This window comes from Phodopus roborovskii, unplaced genomic scaffold, assembly GCF_943737965.1.
Source record: "Phodopus roborovskii unplaced genomic scaffold, PHOROB, whole genome shotgun sequence".
NCBI lineage: Eukaryota > Metazoa > Chordata > Mammalia > Rodentia > Cricetidae > Phodopus > Phodopus roborovskii.
In genome coordinates, this window is record NW_026126470.1 from 31,852,412 (window position 1) to 31,875,233 (window position 22,822).

The 22,822-nt window shown below is 45.7% G+C and overlaps 1 protein-coding gene across 2 annotated transcripts in view; it reads left to right on the forward strand.

Annotated features, from left to right (window-relative positions):
* Igsf5 (immunoglobulin superfamily member 5) overlaps positions 1-22,822 on the forward strand; it is a 40,506-nt gene that overhangs the window by 13,714 nt on the left and 3,970 nt on the right. Inside the window, exons 3-8 of one of the 2 annotated variants that reach the window (XM_051191950.1) lie at positions 970-1,287; positions 5,841-6,140; positions 11,150-11,281; positions 15,286-15,310; positions 18,772-18,872; positions 20,352-20,425. In XM_051191950.1, the coding sequence (XP_051047907.1) occupies positions 970-1,287; positions 5,841-6,140; positions 11,150-11,281; positions 15,286-15,310; positions 18,772-18,872; positions 20,352-20,425 (950 nt within the window). The remainder of the gene's footprint in view (positions 1-969; positions 1,288-5,840; positions 6,141-11,149; positions 11,282-15,285; positions 15,311-18,771; positions 18,873-20,351; positions 20,426-22,822) is intronic. The other variant, XM_051191951.1, reaches the window with a different exon arrangement.

Here is a 22,822-nt window from a genome sequence, read left to right on the forward strand (position 1 = left end):
TTTTTTAGCTGAAGGTCAAGAAGGGTGTGAATCATCAGTAGGAGTTGGCCCAGTGGCCATAGAGAAGATCCACTCTGCAATAGGCATTAGGAACACATTTTCTTTCTTCTTTCTGTCTTACCCTGGGAGCGGTGGTGTGCACTCAACCACTAAATTAGTTCAGGTATCTTCTTGCCTTGTCCTAACTCTGCCTCTTCTAGGCAAGCTGACCTCTCCTGGCCTTATCATCCCTGATACCCTTCCCTCCGCTGGTCCTGGTGTGTGTGCAACCCTCCTGTCCATCCGTGAGTTCCCGAACAAGGAAGTTCTGCCTCACAATTCATTCTGGGTGATCATGAGATGCTCAGGTTTGGCTGTCTGCCACTGAATGGCTCATGCCCCGGGGATGTTCAGGGCTCTAATCAGTCTCCTTTAGGGACTGTATCACATTCAACTTTCAAGGTAAGAAGAAGAGAACTGCTGGCATTTGCCCCGCCCCCCCCCCAATCCCCCATACAAGGAGGGCTAGCATGTTAACTCATAGGGATCATCTAACACCAAGGTAACCTATCCTGACCGATGGGCTGGAGTGAGTGAAGAGAAGCCAGTGGGTCTCCTGAGTGACTGGAGCCAGCCAGGAGTCGGCAATTCAGGGTAGCAAGGCCTGAACTCAGCTCCCAATTCTACTGCTGTGGCAGTAAGTCCTGAGTGTCCCATGGACAGGACCCTTGATAAAGTATGTCTGCAAAAACTCTATCTTAAGTGCCACATTTTGTGGCATGGGTGACTGGGAGCTTGTAGGCAATGGTGTTCAAGTTAGCTGAAGGATGTGTGCATTGGCCTTGTATCTCCTCAGGACCAATAAGGCAGAGAGGCCGAGCCTTCAGATGGACAGTAAGAGCATGACAACCTGCAAACAAGCGTTCAGTGTTGTCATTGACATATGTCAGCTAATTCATTTACTGCCCTGAAAAACTGGTTGCCTTCTAGCGCCTGGATCCAGTTATGAGATCATAGAAGGTCCGCAGAATGTAACAGTCCTAAACGGCTCCGAGGCTCGTTTCAACTGCACCGTGACCCACGGCTGGAAGCTTATCATGTGGTCCCTCAAAGGTGTGGTGGAGCTGAGTATCACTTCCCAGCAACCCATCATCACCAATGACCGCTTCACCTCGGTCAGCTACAACAGGAGTGACCGCTTCATTTCCGAGATGATCATCCACGACGTGCAGCCCGGCGACTCGGGACTTGTGCAGTGCAGCCTGCAGAACAGCAATGTGTTGGGATCTGCCTTCCTCACCGTGCAAGGTGAGCCAGCTACAGGGCCTTCTGAGGCCCACAGCTGCGTCATGACGGCTGGGGTCCACCTTCAGGTATGGTGGCGCATATCGTGATTCTGAACCCATGACGGCTTCGCGCTTATTTGTTAATGTCTCTCTGTCCCTGCATCCTTCTTGCATGTATAGTCTAGGCTTCATTGTTCTGAATATTTTGAGAGAATTCTGGCTTAGCTTATGTCGCCCTCCTCCTCCTCTCTTCTTCCCTCTCTCCCCCCTCTCCTTCCTTCTTTCCCTCCCTCTCTCCCTCCCTCTTTCTCTCCTTCCCTCCTTTGCTGTTTGACTCTCTTTCCTTGTTTACTCCTTTCTTCCCCTCCCCGCTGTGAGACGGGTTTATCGCTTTCCCATCTAATCTACTCCTGTGGTGTCTAGGTGTGTAACTGCCTTTCTGAAACCACCTCCTGGAGCTCTTCGTGTAGCTGATTTGGACAGTTGGTGGTGGCAGCACCGGAACACATTACCCGTGTGGAAGGGTGCTTTGAACGTCTCTGATCTATTTTTTCTTGCCCCAGGGACCATAGCTGTTATGGTCAAAGGTGTGTGTTCTTCAAATGCACCATGTATAGACACTAGTCTATACTACCATAACATTTTTTCATCTGTAAGACCATTACACAATGAGAAAGGCAAAAGAGTGTGTTTTATGACACTTTAAGATAGTCTTACCCAAATCAAGACTCCTTGATACTTTTTGAAAGTGAGTTTATATATTATTAGTAGAGGTTGTGATTAGTGGATTACAATTTCCTTTCAGATTTTTTTGTTTGTTTTGTGGTGTTGGGGTGTGTGTGTGTGTGGGGGGGGATAAAGACCAAGTCCTTGTGGTCTTTATCCACAGCTCTCCGTTTGAGTTGGGCCTTGTCCCTGGGTTTCTAGAGTTTTTATTTCTGTGGCGGCATTTCTCATGAGAACAAGCTGTGCCTTTGAGATTATTTTTTTTATATCCTCTTATTTCCTCACCCCAGTGAAATCCCAGATTCTGTCTGTTGTCAAATCAAATGTGATAATATTTGGTGGAAAAACATGTCTATATATTTGTATTTGTATTTAGAAATGATTTTTACTTTAGATATCGAATTAAACTGGTGATTCTTTACGTTGGGGTATCTTTAACTTGTGTGGTTTAATTAATGGAATAGTGATGTCTTCTAAGTGGTGATTTACACGAAGTTACTTAGAGCTCTCAGTTCAGTTTGCATGCCTAGGGTCTCTGATAGTAATTCAGTTATAATGGGAAGAACACAGGACCTGAGTTCTGCTGTGGTCTCTGTCAGTTGTCAGCCAGGGAGACCCCTGCTCTGGCTCCTTCCTTCCTCTGTAAGGTGGGATGAGGCTCCTCTACTCAGCTCACACATCTGCTGTGAGGATCAGGTGACAAAACCACCAGTGACTTCAAAACTTTGCCCATTTAGCTTGGGGTGCATCCAGCTGGGCATCCAGAGTGGTCAAGCTAAGCATCCAGAGTAGTCCAGCTGGGCATCCAGAGTAGTCAATCCAGGCATCCAGAGTGGCTCAGCTGGGCATCCAGAGTGGCCCAGAAATGAGGGCTTGGGAACCTGGCTGCCTGGGTTCCCATTCTGTCTTTGTTGTTTAGAGCTGCATGGTCTTAACAAAACACACAATGACTTTGGCTCTGGTTTACTCATCGTAGGGCTGTTGTAGCATGGGGGGTGTGTGTGGGGTGGGGTGTGTGGGGTGGGCCAGTAGAAAAGTGTTTTTTTTTTTTTTTTTTTAAATTCCAAGAAAAAGCATGCTTTCTAGGTACTGAGTAGGACCCAAAGATGAATAGAAAGAGGCTGGCTGTAAGGAGTAAGGTTTTTCCTCCCACCGCCAGTCTTGTCCCGCCGCCACGCCAGCCCCAAATAACTTACAGAGACTCTGTATTTGATATTATGCTGTTGTCCAGGTACTTGTTTCTTATCGGCTAGCTCTGTCCTAAGTATTAACCCATTTCTATGTATTAATGGCATCTCCCATCAGCTGGCTCAGTTGGTAAAGTGTTTGCTATGCTAACATGAGAGCCTGAGTTTGATTACCCCCATAACCCAAGTGGGAAATCTGGGTGTGGTCGTGCACACCTGAAATTCCAGCTGGTGGAGAAAGGCAGGTCATTGGGGCTTGCTGGACAGCCAGACTAATCAAATTGGTGAAATTCTAGGCTCAGTGGGAGACTCTGTCTCAAAAACTAAAATGAGGAATCATTAAGGAAGATGCTTAATATTGACCTCTGACCTCTACATAGGCTCTCTCTCTCTCTCTCTCTCTCTCTCTCACACACACACACACACAAACACACACGCACACACTCTATTTTATGAGCATCAATGCTTTGCCTGTATGTATGTCTTGTGAGGCTGAGGTTACAGACAGTTGTGAGTCGCCATGTGGGTACTGGGAATTGAACCAGGGTCCTCTTAACCACTGAACCATCTCTCCAGCCCCCTCCACATGCTGCACTGGTCCAGCTGTTGCCCAACCTGCCATTGACTCGAACATACTCTTGCTTTCTGAGGGCCAGAAGGACCTGAGCTCATGCCCCTCTGTCATTATGTGAGGCAGTTACGTCCCTCCTAGGGCCTGCCATCATCATTTTTTTTTGATGTTTATTTATTGTGCACAAATATGTCACAGCATGCTTGTGAGAGTGGATTCTCTCCACCCACCACACAAGTCTTGGATCTCAAACTCACAGCACGAGGCTCGGCAGCAAGTGACTCCAGAGGGGTTGACAGAAGAGTGAATTTAATGATTTAAGCCACCCCCCACCTCCTTGACTCAGTTACAGGAGTGTGCAAGGTTAGCACAGAGGCTCTAAGATAGCATCCAGGCCCTCCCCCACTCCAGGGCATGACTTCTTGCAGTGGCCTAACACGCTAGTGACTTTTTCAGTTCAGTTTTCCTGCCTGCAAAGGGAGCTTCATGCTGCACGCTGGAGAGATCTTCTAACTCACACTGTCCACGTTCTTGACTATAATGACAAAAACAAGTCACGCAAGGGGGAAAAAAAAATCCAGTCACGTGCCCGATAGGACCATGGTCTAGAGGGAAGGGGAGGGAAGCCCTCACTGTGGCTTCAGGCTTGCTAGTGAGTTTACCTTCAATAAAACACTCCTGTTTGAGTTTTGGCCTGGTGCCAAAGGATACCCACGGTTATTTAAAAAAGCTATTCAACACTCTGTGCAGTTCTGGCTGCATTTCTGTGGGAAGTCAAATATCTTCCTGTACTCTTCAAACAAAGCAATCCCGTAACATACAAATGAAGCTGCCAGCTTGGAAATCTAGGCTGAACATAACAGATTTGCATAGATAGACGTTGCCCCTAGATTTAGTTTTATTTATTTTTTTTTTTAAAAAAATAGTTTAAAAATACAGTTTAGGGGGAAATGCTTTCATTTGCATCAACATGTAATGAGATACGGTTGCTATTTTTAAGTAAACGTTTTAGAACAATTTTATGTAGCTGCTGTCCACACAAAGGAAGTTCTTTGGAGTCTCTGGTGGCTTTGAAAAAGGAATCGAAACCAGAGTGTTTGAAGATCATGTATTCTGGTCAGATCTTCTACCTTTAGAAAATGCAGAGATGGGGGCTCTGAGATCCCAAATTTCAGTGCTTTGCTCCGAGTGTTGGAGTTAACAGAGCAGAGCCATGGAGGGGAGCAGAGTTTTCTGTCCTGTGTTTTTCTCCATTGTCTCAAGCGGCTGGGGGGTGGTGCCTTGTAGCATGTTTGACTGTGAACATTTGAATGCACATGTGTGTCACTAAGGCTGTGTCTTTGCCGAGAGACAACCTTCAGGTTATTTTGGTATTGTCAGCACATGTAAACGTCATTTTCAGATGGGTTCCTTGCAGTGTGAATGCTGCCATCGGCAAGGAGGGGGGGGGGCGTTCTTTAAGAAAACGTTGATCTAAGTCATTAATTCTGAAAGTTATAGCTCAGCTCATAGTCGATTTGATTTTGATGTAATTTATAACTAGAAACGTATTTTAACGGGATGTTCAAGGCAGTTCATTTTTAAAGTTTACTATTGGGTGCACGTGCCTGCCTTCCCTGCCCATGGGAGCTGGAGGCAAGAGGATCTAGAGTCCAAAGCCAACTTTGAGTGATATTCGGGGCCAGCTTGGTCTACATGAGACTTTGTCTCAAAGCAAAACAAAGCAAAAGACAAAAAAAGTTTATGACTCCAAATTATAAAATGAAGGTGATTGGCTCAGACTTAAGGGAAGAGATTTTCGGGGAATAGAATACAGATTATTTCCTGTTTTGCTTCTGTTTCCAGGATTGCCTAAGAGAATCCTTGTAGCTCCATGCCAGAGGCCATTGACTTTTATTTCCCATTATTCTTGGGAGACACCTCAGCAGGTACTTATAGATATGGCAGATGAAACCTGAACTGCAAGTTTCCTGGGATAGACACAGCCTTTCTGGGGCTTGGGAAGAAAGTCTCATGAGATGTAATTTGAAGCTAAAATTGGGGAAAGTCAGGAGGCTGTTATACTTTAGCTTGCTTCTCTCTTCTCTTTAGTTATGGGGACCCTGGACATTCCTAGCAACAGCCTTGTGGTCACCCAGGGTGAACCCTGCAATGTGACTTGCTATGCCCTGGGCTGGACGCCACTCCCAGACATTTCCTGGGAGCTTGAGGTCCCGGTAAGCAATTCCAGCTACTATTCTGTTCCGGAACCGGGTGACCTTATGAGTGCCTTGAGTATCCTGGCTCTCACACCGCTGGGCAACGGGACATTGACTTGTGTGGCAGAGCTGAAGAACCTGCAGGTCAGCAAGTCCTTAACTGTCAACTTGACTGTGGTTCAGCCGCTGCCTGGTAAGTGAGCCTCTTGCCAGCCAGAACGCTCATGGGAGGGTCATGGTCACTATGCCTGTACATGGCCACCCCAGATTTTGACCGTGATGTTGGGTGGAGAGGGTGATGAGGTAAATCCAGTACTGTGAGCTTAGTGAGTCTATAATCTCACCTGTTCTTGAGAGGTTTTCTTTTTCCTAATTGCAAATGAACCATTGAAAAGCCCTGTCCATCACTTAGATATGAAGGCAGCAGATTCAGAGACAAATACTTGACTTAATGTTTTTCAAAAATAAAGCTGAGTGTGGTGGCTAATGCTTACAGTCCTTGGCTTGTAAGCCAAGCTGAGGCAGTAGGCTTGCTGAGAGTTTGAGGCTAACCTGGCTGTGTAGTGAGAGGTTCCAGGGAAGCTGGGTTTGTAAAGTGAGATGGTCTTGAAAACCAAAAATAGCATCTCATTGTCTAACTTGACTTGATGGACACACTTTAAAGTTTTTTGTTCTAACTGGATGTTTCTCTCCTGCCCTCCAGTTCCCGAATAACCACTCAGAGGCTTAATGTTAATTACAGACTGTTGGGCTAATGGCTCAGGCTAATTACTGACTAGCTCTCACAATTAAATTAACCCATTTCTACTAATCTGTATCACCACCTGCCTGTGGCTTACTGGTGTATCATCACCTGCCTGTGTCTCCCAGACTCTGCCTTCCTTCTCTTTGTATCTCTGTTTGGATTTCCTGCCTAACTATATTCTGCCTGGGCATTGACCAAATCATCTTTTTTTTTTTTTTTTTTTTTTTTTTGTTAACCAATGGTAATGAAACATATTCACAGCATGCAGAGGGGCATCCCACATCACCTTGTATTCTAGAGGAATATATACAGTGACATAGCAGAAACTTTAATGACCTCTGGTTCTTTAAGGGCCCTGTGGAGCCTGTGAGCTCTGAGCTGGCATGGGCAGGGGTTCAGGGGTACAGGAGTGATGTGGTAGGACATGAAGATTTATTGTGTGTGTGTGTGTGTGTGTGTGTGTGTGTGTGTGTGTGTGTGAAGGATGCTACTGGCCATAAACCCAGGGCCTCATATGTGCCAGATAAGAGATGTACTAGTGACTGCAACTCCAGTCACCCGAGCCCTGGAGACTCACAGTAAATCCCTTATCTTATGGAAGAGGAAGGGAATCCTAGAGAGAGGCAGGGGGAATCTCTTTAGTTCCCTTTTGTTATTTCAGCCTTCCTCGTATTGTAGAAGGAGCCTTCTGACCCCCAACCTTCATTTTTCACATGGCTCCCACGAGTATGTGTGTCCATATCTCTGTCTCTCTTTCTCTGTCTGTCTGTCTCTATGTCTGTATCTCTCATAAAAATTCAGTTTTATTCTGCCCATTATAGTCTGTTCCTATTCTTCTTGATGTTTAGCCTGGTTCAGGGTCGCCCGCCCCCTCAGGTGTCCTTCTGACATTTTCTTATTAGCGTTTGGGCTCTTGCTCAATCAGATGCTCCATATTCACTGTTTTGCCCCTGTCCAACCCAGCTCTCCTCTAAACTACTTAGAGACAATGAAATCTGGTCCAGGCATTGACAGGGAAGACTGAAAGACAAAATTCTGTTGGCACCAAATAGACCAGAACTGACTGTTGAAAACCCACATTTCACCAACATGATGAGTTAGCATGGCACTCCGGCTCGATGGATGGCCCCTTCTAGTAATGAATCTTACAGCTTGGCTCTCTGCCATCTTCTGAAGGGGGAATGGGAAGGGAAGGGCACTTCATTCTTCCTTAACTGGGACTGCACCTTAATCACAGCAGCTGTAGGCCAGAGGATGGAGGAGGAAGGCTCAGTGGGTGGGCAGCAATGAGCCTTGCTTTATTGGACTCATTTGCAAAAGGGTAATTCGTTTCTAAATTATTCATCAAGATCAGAGCAGCTGGTATCTTGCTCCATGTCGTGTGTTTTATTAGCTGCAGACCTCGGTCACCCTTGGCTGTGGAGCTAGAGGCACTGGGGTCAAGTTCGTGGAGGGTGGAGAGGTGAGCCACCTGTGAGAGTTACCAGACTCCCTTGGGGGTGGGGACCTCAGTTCCGGTCCCGCATCTGCACCACAAGGCTCCTTAGATCGAGCTTAGGAAGCCCAATGGACTCGGGTCATAAAGTGTGCTCTACCTTAGGGATCAAAAGCTCCTCTGAAGCAGTTACGTGGGAAGCCGATGCTTGTCTTCAGAGCTGGTTTCTCACTTACAGAAAACCCAAATTTTCCTAGTTACTGAAATTATACACCTGTGGGGCAGCAGTCCACCACGTTAGGTAGAAAGCAAAGCCCCTTCATCGTGTGTTGGGGAGAGGTGTGAATGAAAGCTTAACTCCCTCTAGATAGGACGCTGGTGATGCACCAAGGAAGTCATTTCATCCAAAGTCTACTTGGGTGCACCAAGGAGTTTATTGCGGTTACCTTACAGGAGCACGGATGACTCAAATGCATCGTCATCTTGATGATTTGGGAGCACTGTGTCCTTGGAACTCCCTGCACAGCTTGCAGGCAGTTCCATTGAAGGACCTTCCTGAAATTGTTTGGGAAGAACCTCGTGAGTCTTGCAACTTTCCTCACCTTCCCTAGTGTTACCAGCGCCCCGTCATGCCCAACAAAGAAATCTTCAGGTGTACAGCGTGGCTCCACCTGTGGCCCTCTACTAAACAAAATAATCCATGTTTCATATGAATAGAGGAACACATGTATACACACATATTTAATAGGAGAGAAATGAAGAACACTGTTAAAATAAGATACCTGTGCAGTTCCAGTGGTGTCTTAGGCTCCCTGATGACCTCAAACATGATAGACTTGATTACAGGAGATTTGAGTTGAAGTGTGAGACTCCAAGGAAGGCTGAACTTCCAGAGAAGAGTGGTCACAGCAAATAGGAAGTGAAAACGAACCACCTGGCTTCTGATACCCATACTGTTTCAATGAGGGGCTGTTGAGTGAGGCTGGGTATGGTGTCTGAATTAAGGAAGATGACAGTGGGTAATACCACAAAGTCCCCCATTCCCTTCTGCACGTTGTCATCAGCCCCAAGAGGTGGTTTTCCCCCTTACACATGCACACAAGGAGAAAGCAGGCACTCTCTACTCAGTTGAGGAAGGTTGTTGGATCCAGCCTGGTTTGACAGAAGGTTGGGATGTCAAATAGGGGAAGGAGAGGCCATGGCAGGAATGACTGAGTAGCTGATAAACATGATGCCCTAGGTAGGGAGAATTCAAGCCTATCTCTTAACGTCAGGAGCCAGGCCTCTCTCTAACCCCAGTTAACTCCCTTATCATGAAAACTTGTGACATTTGCAAACTTGGGTTTGGGAAAGAGTCCATCTAACTCGATGTGGATTTTGTACACATGAGTCCCACCTCAGAAACTTTCACACACATTTCTTGAGTCAGAACAACCTGGTAGAGCAAGACTTGTGGCTGGCAAATGAGCCAGAGGCCAAAGGCAACCCAGAAAGTAAACAGGGGCCACAAAAGGAACTAGGTCCTCTGATGGGAAGCCCAACATGGCTGACAGTTGAGAGGCTTCCACATGGAGATCTGCTTTTCATCTGTACTGTGAATATTGAGAATGTAGCTCTGGACTTTGTAATCTCATTATTGTGTTCTTGGGAAGGGAAGCATAGACCTATACCATAGTGGGTTCTTGCTTGCTTGTGATTTTTTTTTTTTTAATGTATCTGGGTTATTGCTTTCCTGTAGTTCTTTATGGAGTTGGATTTTTTTGCTTACCTGTGGCTCTTTATGCATCTGGGCTCTTGCTTACTCTTGACTCAGAACTGGGGCAGAAGTGATCCTCTGTAAATATTCTATCTATATGGGGAGAGCTCCCAAGAGAGATTTTCCCCATTAGCTTCCCCTGCCCCCTGCCATTGGTTCCAAAGTGAACCCCATGTTCTTTCAGAGGAAGCCTGTTATTTTAAACATTCTAGAGACTAGCCTCTACTTTGTTTTCACTGAACTACCAGTGAGGCAGGCACGGTTCCACAGATCAACACGGTTATCTGTTAGTTTGACTTGTGTGGTTCCTGTTTGGGCACAGAGGCATGAAAAGGTGTTTAAGGCCCCCTTGGGATCATCCTTATTCTTCCTATAAGCCAGGACTTTCAAGGATGGTGGAAATACTCCACCTGGGTTGATTTGACACTTGGGATGTAGGCAGTACAACTAAGAAGCTGTTATATTCAATTATATGCATTGAATTTACATGGCCACCCAAAACCAGCATGTCAGCTCTGAAGACATGGTTACAAAGACCAAACAAACAGAACGACAAAGAACCAAGGTCATTTTTTAAAATTTCCTTCCATATTTTCCTTTCACCCCCTGCCTTTGCTGCCTCAGTATACCTTTGTCTTACTCCATGCCTACTAGACAAAATAAGAGGGCAAAGTAAGATTCTGATGACGTCATTGTCACAAGATTGAGAGGAAAACTCACAGGGCTGTAGGAGAAATGCATTTAGTGGTAGGCTCTGGAGTGGCCTTGGGGAAAGCTGTGTGCTCAGGGCCATTTGCCCTCCATAGGGTATGCCTATCACCTTTGGTTTATGTACTCTCAGAGCATGGGAACATGGATGCCAGAACCCACCATTCTCTTCTGCACAGTTCTGGCTAACCAAAGGCTGTCCCGTCCCGGCATGGAAATGAGAACTCTAACCCTTGGGAGTTGCCTTGCTGGCTTACCCTTACCCAGTTCTCAGGAATGTGGGATGTTTAACCAACTGATAATTGGACCTGGGTTACAAAGCAATTACTTGTGCCAATAAATACTGGGATGAGAGATACTGGTAAGGGCTGAGTCATTAAACACACAGAGGGAGGTTGGCTGAGAATACCCTGCTGTAGTAGGCTGAAGAGTTATGATGTTATTGAAGATACAAAGCAATTTAGATCCCACTCGAACAAATGAGCCTACGAGGTACAGGTGTCACTAAACTCTGTTTTTTTTTCTTCTTTTTCTTTTTTTAAACTCTCGCCATCGTAGATAGTACTGGCTCATCCCTGCCGACCTGGGCCATCGCTCTGCTGGCAGTGGCCTTTTCCTTGCTCTTGATCCTGATCACTGCTCTGATTATAGTATGCTGCTGCTGTGGTGTCTGCAGGAGAGAAAAAGAAGGTATCGTTTTTTCTGTGTGAATTTCTGTGGGGCTTAGAACTTGTGGGACAAGCAGTCCAAGTGAGCGAGTTTATCGACTTCTTTGAAAGGTGAGTTCCACTACAGTGAGATGTCACAGCATCGTGGCAGATGACTGTCGTCATGTAGGCAAAGGACAAGAGCTGACAAGGGATGTGTGCACACTGTTGGCTGGAGTGTGAACAGGCATGGTCACCGCAGAGGTTCCTTAGAGACTAACATGGGAGCCATCTCTCCCACTGCTGCCTGAATATCCATAGGGAATGAAACAAGTGTTTCAGACACGTATGCCTTCCCGTGTTCACTGCAGAGCAGTTCATGATAGATCAGAGATAAAAATCCCTTGTAAGGCAGTGCTGCACACATGTGCACACACACATGTACCTATACATACGAACACACACACATATATGTGTACCATATGTGCACACACATACATATACACACATGAACACACATGCATACATACATGAGCACACACAGAGACATGTACACACACATGAGCGCACATACAAACACATATATGAACATACATGTGTATAGCATACTTAACGTTTATTCACACAAGGGGATACCATTTAGCCTTTAAAGTGTAGAAGACCTGTTACGTGGGACAACATTAAGAGAAATGAGTCAGTTAAGGAAGGACAAGTGTGGTGGGATCTTGCAGTTGGACACACACAAGCAAAGTGGAGTAATGGTTTCCAGAGCTGGAGATGAGGGACCGGGACATTCTGATTAAAGGATACCAGGCTTTGTATGGAGTGAGTATGTCCTGAAGACCTGTATTAGTCGTAACCTAATCGCAACGTGAAAATAGACATTTAATGCTTTTTTCCTTTAAAAAGTGATTTGTGCATGGAATGATGGTTGTATGGATCAGCGTCATCTAGTAATTTCCCGATGCCTACCACATCAACTTGTCACAAAGTACCTGCAAATATGCAAATATATATACATATAATTTCCCCTCCACTCCTATTCTGCCTTAATGAGCTGGGCAGAGGTAATAGCAATGCTGAACAAAGTAAAACTGATACTAAGGCGAGAAGCTTTCAGTCTTTGACAGGAACCATGGGAAGGAGGCAGGGAAGAGATGGTGGCCATTCCCCTAGGACCTAGGGAACCCCACGCAGAGGCCAGGCTGACCCACATTGGAGAAGGTGGCCAATGAAACCTTCTTGCAGATACCTGGGTTTCTAGACTTCTGAACTCATTTGCAAGGATAAGCGGCTGTGGCGATATGTTCTTTACCATGCAGGTGAGGGTGGCTGCAGAGGTAATCAGGGAAACAAGGCACACGCTGAGTTAATGGAAATGTGAGTGAATGGGTCTGTGGAGGCAGTCCCATCTATGTGGAAGCTGTGGCTGGTCTGGAGGCTGGGGTCTAGAATGAGGGGGCTTGTTACAGAGTTTGATAGTCAAAACTTGTGTGACAGCCCAGAGCTCTCTGAGTGCTGAATCTTTGTCTTTTCTCTGATTTGAACACTTTCTGCAGTTGAATTATTATTATATTTTTGTAAGAGCTGAGAATGATGTTTGGGTGCCTGTCACTTGATTTGCCTTGTTAAATTTGTGAACACTGTGTGTGTGTGCCAGGTGCCATCTACTGACTGTTTTCCATTGATCTCTCTCAGCGAGACACGCCAGGTAAATCCCATGGTCTATCCTAAGGATGGGGTCTGGCTGTAGCTCCTTCATGGATCAGGCTTTGATTTGGGTGTTAATTTTATTCCTTGGAAAGTGGAAGTTTGCAGATCAGTGAAAGCCTATCTGTGAACTCAAGGTGAGACTTTTGTGTGGCCGACGGACCCATTCTTCACCTGCTGTTTTATATGGGAATGGTTGAAATGGTCTTCTACGTCATCAAGAAGGCACTGGGGGTTGGGCAGTGCCTTCAGTTGGGGATTCTTGACATGACATTCATGGACTTGGTGGAGAAGTTCTGATGGTTGAGATTTTCTCCTTCTCTTAGCCCAGTGAGAGGATTGTTGGTGGGTGTTGTTCCATAAATGGTCTGAGTGGTTTCTTTTTTTAGTTTGCTTTTCCATAAATGCTGCCCTATAGATTAGTTGTAAAAAATTTAAAATGTGCATTAAGAGTCCCAAGCCAGGTGCAGTGGCTCGTGTGTGTGATTCTAGTACTCAGGAAGCTGAGGCTGGGGGATTGTCACAACTTTGAGGCTAGCTGGGCTTATACAGTGAATTGCCCGCCAGTGTGATCACATAGTGAGACACTGCCTTGAAAAATACTTCTGTGATGCATCTTAGATTTTTGTCCTTTACGTAATTTCAAGGTGAAAAGCCCACTCCAGTGTGAGCTATTTATTTCCTTCTCTTGTCACAAGAAGTCTAAGGCTGTGAACAGACACCCGCCACAGCCTGCTTACAATGTTTACCCTGTCCCATGAGGTCAGATGTGGCTGCCGTGAAATTATACTAACACAGTAGCATAAACGTAAAAATCAGTGACCCTCTGAGTTTTCCCAATATGATAATTTCAATCCATAAAATATATTAAACATTCCCACCCCACCCCTCCCAGGAGTGTTTTCTGGTGCTTTCTTTGCTGGCACCTGGGGAATTCTCCACGTGCCTCTGGTTAATTGAGAACTGACTGAGGATGGCTGAGGGTCCTGCTGACCCTGCTCAGAGGCCTTGGAATGGCAGTGTGGAGAAGATGACCCCAGATCATGCACCCTTTCCCACCTGAGTGGAAACATGTGGCTCATCCCATCACTGGAGGATATCGATGGGGGGAGACTACGATGCGGATAAAAGCGTTTCTGAGTTTAGTTTGAGACCTGAATCAGATGGTGTTATTACAATTTAAAACAGGTGAGACTACTACCTAAAAACATAATAATAAGGGAAAGTGATATTTTCCAGACCTCAGCAGAGCCTGGCTAGGAGACTGAGGGTGTGAAGGACGTGAACTCTGCACATCGACTGGGGAAACTTGGTGTGTGGCTTCGAGTTTTAGATTCCTGATTCCCTCTTGTCCAAGAGTCCATTGGTTGGTACCATTGGCTAGGGAAGGAATGGCGGGTTTGTTGTGTGTAGTGACAACTGTATGAACGGACACTGGTCATGCCTGTGAAACTGATCGGAAATGGATCTTAGAGTAAAGCTCTCAGGGTGTTGGGTGAGATTATTGTAGCGTTGCCTAATTGAAAGCAGTTCCCAATTGTAAGGTCCCTCAATAGAAACCCTTTCAAAATTAAAAACAGAAACACGCCTACATTACCATTGTATATATGTGTTATATAGCCATGCCAAATGCAGGTTTGTTGGTTTTGTTTGTTTGTTCTTTTGTGTTTTTGAGACAGGGTTTCTTTATGTAGCCCTGGAGGACCTGGAACTAGTTCTGGCCACCAGACTGGCCTCGAACTCACAGAGATCCACCTGCCTCTGCCTCCAATGCTGGGATTAAAGGTGTGAACCACTGGCAAATGCCGTGTGCATAAAATGGAGAGTCAGTTAAAAAGAAAGAAAAGAAAATGGATCTTAGTATTAAAGAATGAAGATATGTCAACATCATGGTGTCTTGCTTGATGGACTAGAGTAACACTAGTGTCTGTATCCTAGACTGTTGTAATAGTCATATGAGGACATGCTCTACATGGTTCCGGTGGGTTGGTACACAGCAAGCAACCAATGATTAACGTGGCTGGCTGGGTTACTTAGAGCGCTTCTTGGTGATGGATCCTGGACAACACTTGGGTGTCAAATTTAATCAGCATTCATTGGGTACACAAGGGGCATCTACTATCTACCTACAGAGTATTTATCTTTCTGATACTGAGCCTGTTGTCCTTGGCCTTAGTAGTTTTCCTGACTCAGTGCAGGGTTACTTTTAAATACGGACTGAGTCAAAGTGAGATTCCTCAAGTCAGCGAGTCAATAAAAACTGATGAGTTATTTTTAGAACTACTACCCTCATCTTGTTAATGTGTTTCTTCCTCCCCACCCTCTTTTGTTTTTCAGAATCTAGTTATCAAAATGAGATAAGGTAAGTTGGAAACTTCTTCATCTTTTTGCTAAAACAAAACCAAGTAACCATGGCAACACTCAAGCATGGGACTATAGGGCTTGGGGGGGGATTATGTTCCTCAATAAATACTCAAATCAGACTCTCTGAAAAACATGTCAGTCACAAACTCATAAAGCGAGCTGTCTACAGAGGGCTCCCTTAGGATCTCTAGGGAGGTGGAGGTTTGCTGAGCACCTGACATTTGCAACTCTCTCCACAAGAGGACACTGTGCCCTGTGACTGTGGGTGGTTGTTGTCCTTCCTTGAGCCAATGCACCTGCAGAGATTGCACTGGGACTCGACAGGTATGTTGCAGGGTAGCTAGCTATGCCAGAAGGATGCCTATAAGGCATGTGGCATTGCTTTGGTACACACGTTAGACACCGTGACTCGTCCTGGCACTAAGAAGACAGCAGTGAAGATTCCTCTCATTCCTGCACCATCCAGAGTGTCTGCAAACACGTTTGAGGGAGCGAAGTCCAGATTCACAGGAATTCACGCTAGCTGGTGTGTTCATATGATTGCACAGCAGCCTGTGCGTTCACAGGAATGCATGGTAGCTGATGCGTTCACATGCACACATGGCAGCCGGTGTGTTCACAGGCATGCATGGTAGTTAGTATGTTCACAGGAATTCATGGTAGCCAGTGTGTTCATGGGAATGCATGGCAGCTGATGTGTTCACAGGCATGCATGGCAGCCACTGTGAATATCTGTGGTACTTCCAGAGTTACAGTCACCCAGCATGTTTCAGCTGCAGCACTTTAGCTGAAGGTGTCTGAAACCTTCAGTGTTTATTAGATAATTTAAAGTTTCTAGGCTCTGAGATTAAAAAAAAAAAAAGCCCCATGAATGGACGTGTAATGGTTACCAAATGACCGGTTCTTTCCATTCACCCTCTGTCCCTGGTTAAAACAAAACAAAAACAAACCAAAAAACCAAACCCGGTTCTGAGAGAGGCAGCTTCATTTCTGAGGCATCATGCAGCCACAGTCTGAAAGCTGCCCTGTGGGGCCTGATGTGAGGTGAGGGAGAACAAGGAAACAGATCCTGTGCAAATTCTAGCATTCCTCTTGACCGTGGGCGCGAGGAGGGTCACAGCCTGGATTCCCCCTTGTCCTCCTGAGAAAGGTGATTGCTATCACAACCTTTGGTTCTATTCTCAGGGTCTCACGGGACTTCAAGGCACAGTTGAGCAACCCAGAGTTATTTAGCAAAATGGCGGAGAATGACGATAGGCATGTGTAGCCATGGCAACAGCTAAGCCCCCCCCCCCAATCTCCGCTATACTCATACCTACCCCTTAACAGCTGGGTGCTGCTCCCAGCTCCACACAGGTTTCGGTCTTGCTGGTTTCTTACTCACCATGGTGCATGTCTATGCCTTTTCCATTTTGTGACTGAGGGTTCTGTGACATTTCCCACATTCTGCTCATGGTGGAGTCAGGGATGTAGACAGGGCAGCTGTTGCCAGGGCCAGGTCTCTCATCTATGTGCAGCCCCTGGTTTAGAATGGATTGCCTTGTCCTAGGGGCATAATGGTGTCTCACAGCCTGTCTGATATTTCCCTTCCCATTTTTTTTCTCCAGCCACTTAAATATTTTGTGTTAAAATAACCATACATATTTTTATTGAAGGTTCAGTACCTTCAAGGTTTAGTGTAGAAAAGAAATTAAACACAAATAGACCGAGAAACAATGTTAATGTCACCTTTAGCTCCATTGTCTAGAGGTAATTGCTATTACCTATGTTTGTGTATGTTCCTGTGCAGGTGTGTGTGTGTTCACATGTACAAGCAGACACATACATGCAAGCATTCTGTACAATCTGGACCCTAGCAACTGTTATCTAATTGTGTGTTCTTTTTATCTGACACTATTTTGAAGGTTTTATTTTTTCCTACTAACAACACTTCGGTTTGGTAGTTTTTTTTTTTTCCTCAGATGGTTTTAATTTCGTTGTTTATGAAGATTGTGTATGTAGTTTTATTATCTGCCTTTTCTGCTTGAATAAAATCATAAGTAACCATATCAGCAAACAGTATAGAAGTTAAAACAGTTTTATTAGAGGGGCTGGAGGGATGGCTTAGAGATTAAGGGTACTTGCTGTTCTTGCACTGGACCTGAAATTCAGCACCCATGACAGGCAGCTTATGACCACACACAGCTGCAGCTCCAGAGGACTGGACAAACCCTTTGGGCATCTGCAGTCACAAGTTTGAACCCACACACAGGCACATACATATACACTTAAATTTAAAACGTCTTTGGACATTCTTGTTAGTTAGTATAGATTTGTTTTACAAAGTGATGGGTTTCATGACATTTTCATTCACAAATGTAAGCGGAGGGATGTATACACAGTATGACTGAAGTTCTCAAGCGTCTGTGCTATGGCCTCGGCCAAAGTTCAGAACTAGCGAGTCAGTACCCCACGAGGCTGTCTCAGACTCGCCTTAGATCATTAGATCCATGTAAATGAATCGTCACACATACTCATCCAAGCATGCCTGCCTTCCAGAAGCTTTCCACAGTGAGGCCCATCCACACTGCCATGCGGCTGGAGATATTTTCTGACGACACAACGCCGTGTTCTAGCTGTACGTGGGACTCAGTCTCCTCAGCTTTACGTGGGGGCTTTGATGGTTTTCCGGTTGTTCCACTCTGAAGGGAATAGCGTTCTCTGTGTGTTCTCATGTGTCCCCGTGGAGAGCTTGAGTGCCCATCCTGATCAGAGTTCTGTGCATCTCCATAGCGGCGAGAGGCTGTGGACACATGGTAGCTATGTGTTCCAGTTTCGAACCAATGGCACCGCTGTCCAAGAGCAGTCTAATGTCCACTGTCCCCTGCTGTATTAAGAGCTTTCATCTATTACATTTTTATGGGCAGCGTGGAAGCCTGTCACTCGCTTACGTTGGCCCCTTGGGTTGTCTGTGGCTCATGGATGACCCGTCTTCTTTCAGGCAGACCTTCGCGTGTATCATGACTGTTTTCTTAGCAAGTGCCCTTAGGAGTTGAGGAAGAACATTTCCTTCTCTGGCTATCCATCATCCAAGTTCACTCCCCTAGAGGGGAGCTGCACCAATCTTTGCTTTATTTTGGGGACCAACCCACTTTTCATACAAAGGGGTACACGGTAAATACTTTTGGTTTTGCCAACCATGAAGTCTTTGGCACAACCACTGAGTTCTGTTACCGTGACGCAAAGGCAGCACCAGAAACTGTGACCACAGGCAAGTAATCCCTGGGTTTCAACAACGGATGGTGGAGTAGTTGGGCTCAGGGGTCATAGGTTACTGACCCCTGATTTGCTTAGGGGCTTTTGGGAGTTGAGCCCACACATCTGCCATGATGAAACCCCATCCCTCCCTCTCACTGCAGGAATGCACAGGCTGTCTACCTCTGCCAAGCAGAAGCTGTAACCAAAATGCTCTAATTCCAGGAAAACTGCAAACACGAAGCCAAACAAAACAGATCCCGAGACAAGGTTCAAGAGTGGAAAGGAAAACCTTGGGTACAGTTCGGATGAAGCAAGGGCTGCACGTGAGTACCAGGCAGGGATCAGGAAGACCTTCAGAGGAAGATGTGTGGATTGCCTGGACACCAGCTCCTCAAACAGAAAAATCTATTCACTGGGGGCAACCATTGTTTGGATAATATATATATATATATATATATATATATATATATATATATTTAGGAGAAGTTGTAGAGTTGGAAGCAGACTTAGCAGTATTTCTCTGCTTAATGCCGAGACAGAATAAACGTTAAAACAGCAGTATTTCTCTCAGAATAAACGTTAAAAATTAACTTTCAAGGCCTTTACTCCCCTTTAAAATTATGGGACGGCTCTTTAAATTACTGCAGGTGATTTCTTCCGAACTTAACCCAATTCAAGTACAATTGACAGGCAGAAGTCTGCTCCTGATCAGTCAGACAGGATGGCTGTTGGAAGGCTAAACTACTTTGAGAAGTCGTTTCCGCAATCTCATTTGCGGTAGTGACAATGGGGTAGGGACTCTCTGTAGCCAGTAGGCTTTGAAAGGATGAGGTAGGAGGGCCCGTGACACACACCAGCCCTCAGCACCTAGAAAGGGGTCTCAGCCACATGGGTTGGCAAAACAAATCCCAGGGAAAGACCCTCAGCCAGTTGGCCCTTCCTAGGATTGGGGTTCTGGTTTTTTAGTATCCCCATTCTTTGACTTCACCCCAGCTGGCTCCTTTGTGCACTCCAAATTCTATGCGTCACATTAAAAAGTGCCACAAAGCATGAGCTGCTGCACTTGAGGAGCCCCAAGCGCCTTCAAGGATTTCTTGCTATTGTTTATTCATTAGTGTTTTGAGCATTTTGCGAGTATCTTGACCGAAATCATGACTTAAGCCCAAGCTGTTCCGCCCCATCCTCAATGTGCCTTGTGTTTATTTTCCTCGGTCGAGCTACTGAAGCCATGGGTCATCTTGTGTCTAGATAAGGCCAACGGGTGAAGGAAGGAATTGATTTTTGCGTCAGTTTTCCTTATTTTTGTAGCACACACATAAAGCATGGAGTTCTAATCCTTTGTAACGTAAAGAGATAAATAGCTGTGTACTCACAGTAATTTATCTTCCTGTCACCTGTGGGGCACTGGGCTAAGCAGCCAAGACAGGCAGGAAAGGTTCATTTTTGGCTCACGGTTTCAAAGGCTTGGGCCTGTGTTGAACAGAGCATCATGGAGTGAAGTCTTAACTAGACAGTACTAGGACGCAAAGAGAGAGGGAGGAAGAGGCCAGCGATCCAACATTCTCTTCAAAGACGTCTTCCTTCCCTATGACCCAACTTCTTTCCACTAGGCTCCACCCCTTGAAGGACCCATCATTTCCAGTAGCCCAAGTCTTTACAAGGCCTTGAGGGGCATCCCATATCAAAACTGTAGAAATTATTTTATGTCAGAAATACTTAGAAATCCTAATTAATTATTAAAATATGCAACCTGATTTCTTAAAAAAAATCACGTATTTAAAAAAAAAATTCTTCTATTGCAGAGATTGCTTCTCTCCCTCCTAAATCTGGTGAAGTCAGCCTTCAGGGACAACGCAGCCATATCGCTCCTTATCAGGTATTGTAGAACATCTGGGACGTACATTGAATTTTTTAGCAGTTAAGAATGCATACTTCTGATAGGTACACGCTGAATATTCATGATGGAAGAAGGGCACTCTTCCCTACCTCTGTTTCAAGCAGACAGCCTATCAGGGACAGGGCGGAGAGAGGAAGTATCTCTTGCTTTCCTATAGCAGTGGCTTTATGTCCAGTTGATGGTTTGGGAGGATGTACTCTGACTGGGGAAATAGTCACCTGAACCAACAAAGTCATGAGCAACATGCAACTTGCTGTTTGTTCTCTTTGACAAAGTCTGTAAGACCTGAGTCAGCTTTGTTGTCCCAGCTACCTGGAATCTGCATAATCCACATCTATATTGGAACCTCTTGATGGAGATTTCTGTCCCACCTGGTCCCACGGCTGTTTTTCCCCAAATAAACACACAAAGACTTATATTAGGTATAAAATGTTTGGCCAATGGCTTAGGCTTCTTATTGGCTAGCTCTGTCTTAACTATCGACCCATTTCTATTAATCGATGTATTGCCACAAGGCTGGTGCTTACCCATACTCCTTTGGCAGCACGCATCCTTTCCTCGCTCCCACATTCTCCTCATCTAGTTGCTCCACCTATCTTCCTACCTGGCTACTGGTCAATCAGTGTTTTATTCATCAACCAATAAGAGAAACATATATACAGAAGGACATCCCCATCAGGGGCCTTGGGTGCTTTGTCTCAAGGAAGGATGTTGGGTGCTGGGTTTTGAAAAGCAGGAGAATAAATGTGTTTTGCTGTGCATGTGAGGTCTATGGCCGTGAGGTTGTCAGTGGGCAAGATCCTGTTGGGCCTGGAGTTTGGATGGAGAAGGGAAGAGTCATTGGTCAAGAGTATGGCCAGAACCATTTGAAGGTTGGAGCTGCCACTGACAGAGATTGCTGAGGGACAGAGGGTTTGGGTACCAGACTCGGTGGCCCTACCTTGGTGGGGGTCATGGGTGACTGAGGGGCTCTCTCCCACTCAGTTACAAGCATGGTGTGTAAGTTATGATTTCTGTTGCTGTGACAAGATGCCCGGCAAAAACAACATAAAGAAGGAGCAGTTTCTTTTGGCTCACCGTTTGGAAATACAGTCCACTGTGGCCTCACAAAGCAGGGAGAGATGGGTGCTGCTGTGGTACCTCATTTCTCCGTCTGATTCAGTATGGGACCCACCTCCCATGGGATGGCAGTCTCACATTCAGAGTGGGTCTTCTCTCCTCTTAAGCCTCCTTGAAAGCACCTCATAGATATACTCAGAAGCGTGCGTTTTAGGTAATTTCAGATTCAGCCGTGTTGACAGAGAAGAGAAGCCATCCTGCATGGATACCCCAAGAGCACACTTCAGAAGCCCCCCACCTCCCCAAGCTCCTTTCTGGTTGTCTTTTTCCTATCAAGTGTTTCCTGTAGACAAGCCCAAGTATTTGCCTAGGAAGAGATCCGAATCTGGGACCACTAGATAATTTCGTTCGTAATGTGTCTGGTGTGAGTGAGGAAAATGGGAATGCCAGAGCCTGGATAAGAGAATGGGGAATGATATTTCAGAACTGCAAGGCTGTTCTGAAAATACTCAGGGAGAGTTTTGGGCTACTAACACACATAGCCAGTTAAGCGATGTATTGGTGGAAAAAATAGGGTAGTGGCTGTGGTGCTGAACCTGGTGATGGTGATGGTGTGTGCTGTGTTTCCTGAGTGGTTTGCAAAGATTCAAGGTGAGCTGAGCTTCGGCAAAGAGTATTGAAGTCCATACAACACCAATCAGACCCCAGAGAGAACTGTCTTTGCCTAGCTAGAAACTTAGTGAAGTTACTAAATGTCTGGTTCTTTCTATTCCCAGTGGGGTGTTTTAAGGGAAGCATACCTTGAGAAGGGCAGTCAAGTTTAACCAAAGGGTGTCTGTGCATTGCCTCTAGGCAGTCCATTCTGAGTAGCCAGTGAGCTCGAGGGATGCTGGAGGGAAGGGATGTAGCCAGGTGCACAGCTATTCCCCGTGTTGGGCTTGAAAAGGACATGTGAAAGTTTCCAGCGTGGCCACAACCATTTCTTACAGTGAAGGATGGTTCAGGTGATCCTTAAGTCCAGAGGTTCCTTTGTAGAGCTTCCGGAATCAGGGGCCATGTCCTCATCGCAGTCTAGTCTGGGAGTCTTTAGGGGGTGGTGGGTATTCATATCTTGTAAGGATGTTATAGTCTGCCCTCCAGTTCTCTCCCACCCTGTACTGGTCTGTGCTTCTGCAGTTAGCCTCAGTGTGGCTCTAATTCAGCACACACCATCTCACATTGACATGGGAGCATTTCTGTACATGCACGCCCATAAGTGCTGCCTCTCAGCTCTTCTCCAGCTCAAAATGCTGGCCAGTTAGAGTTCAGGGTTACTGA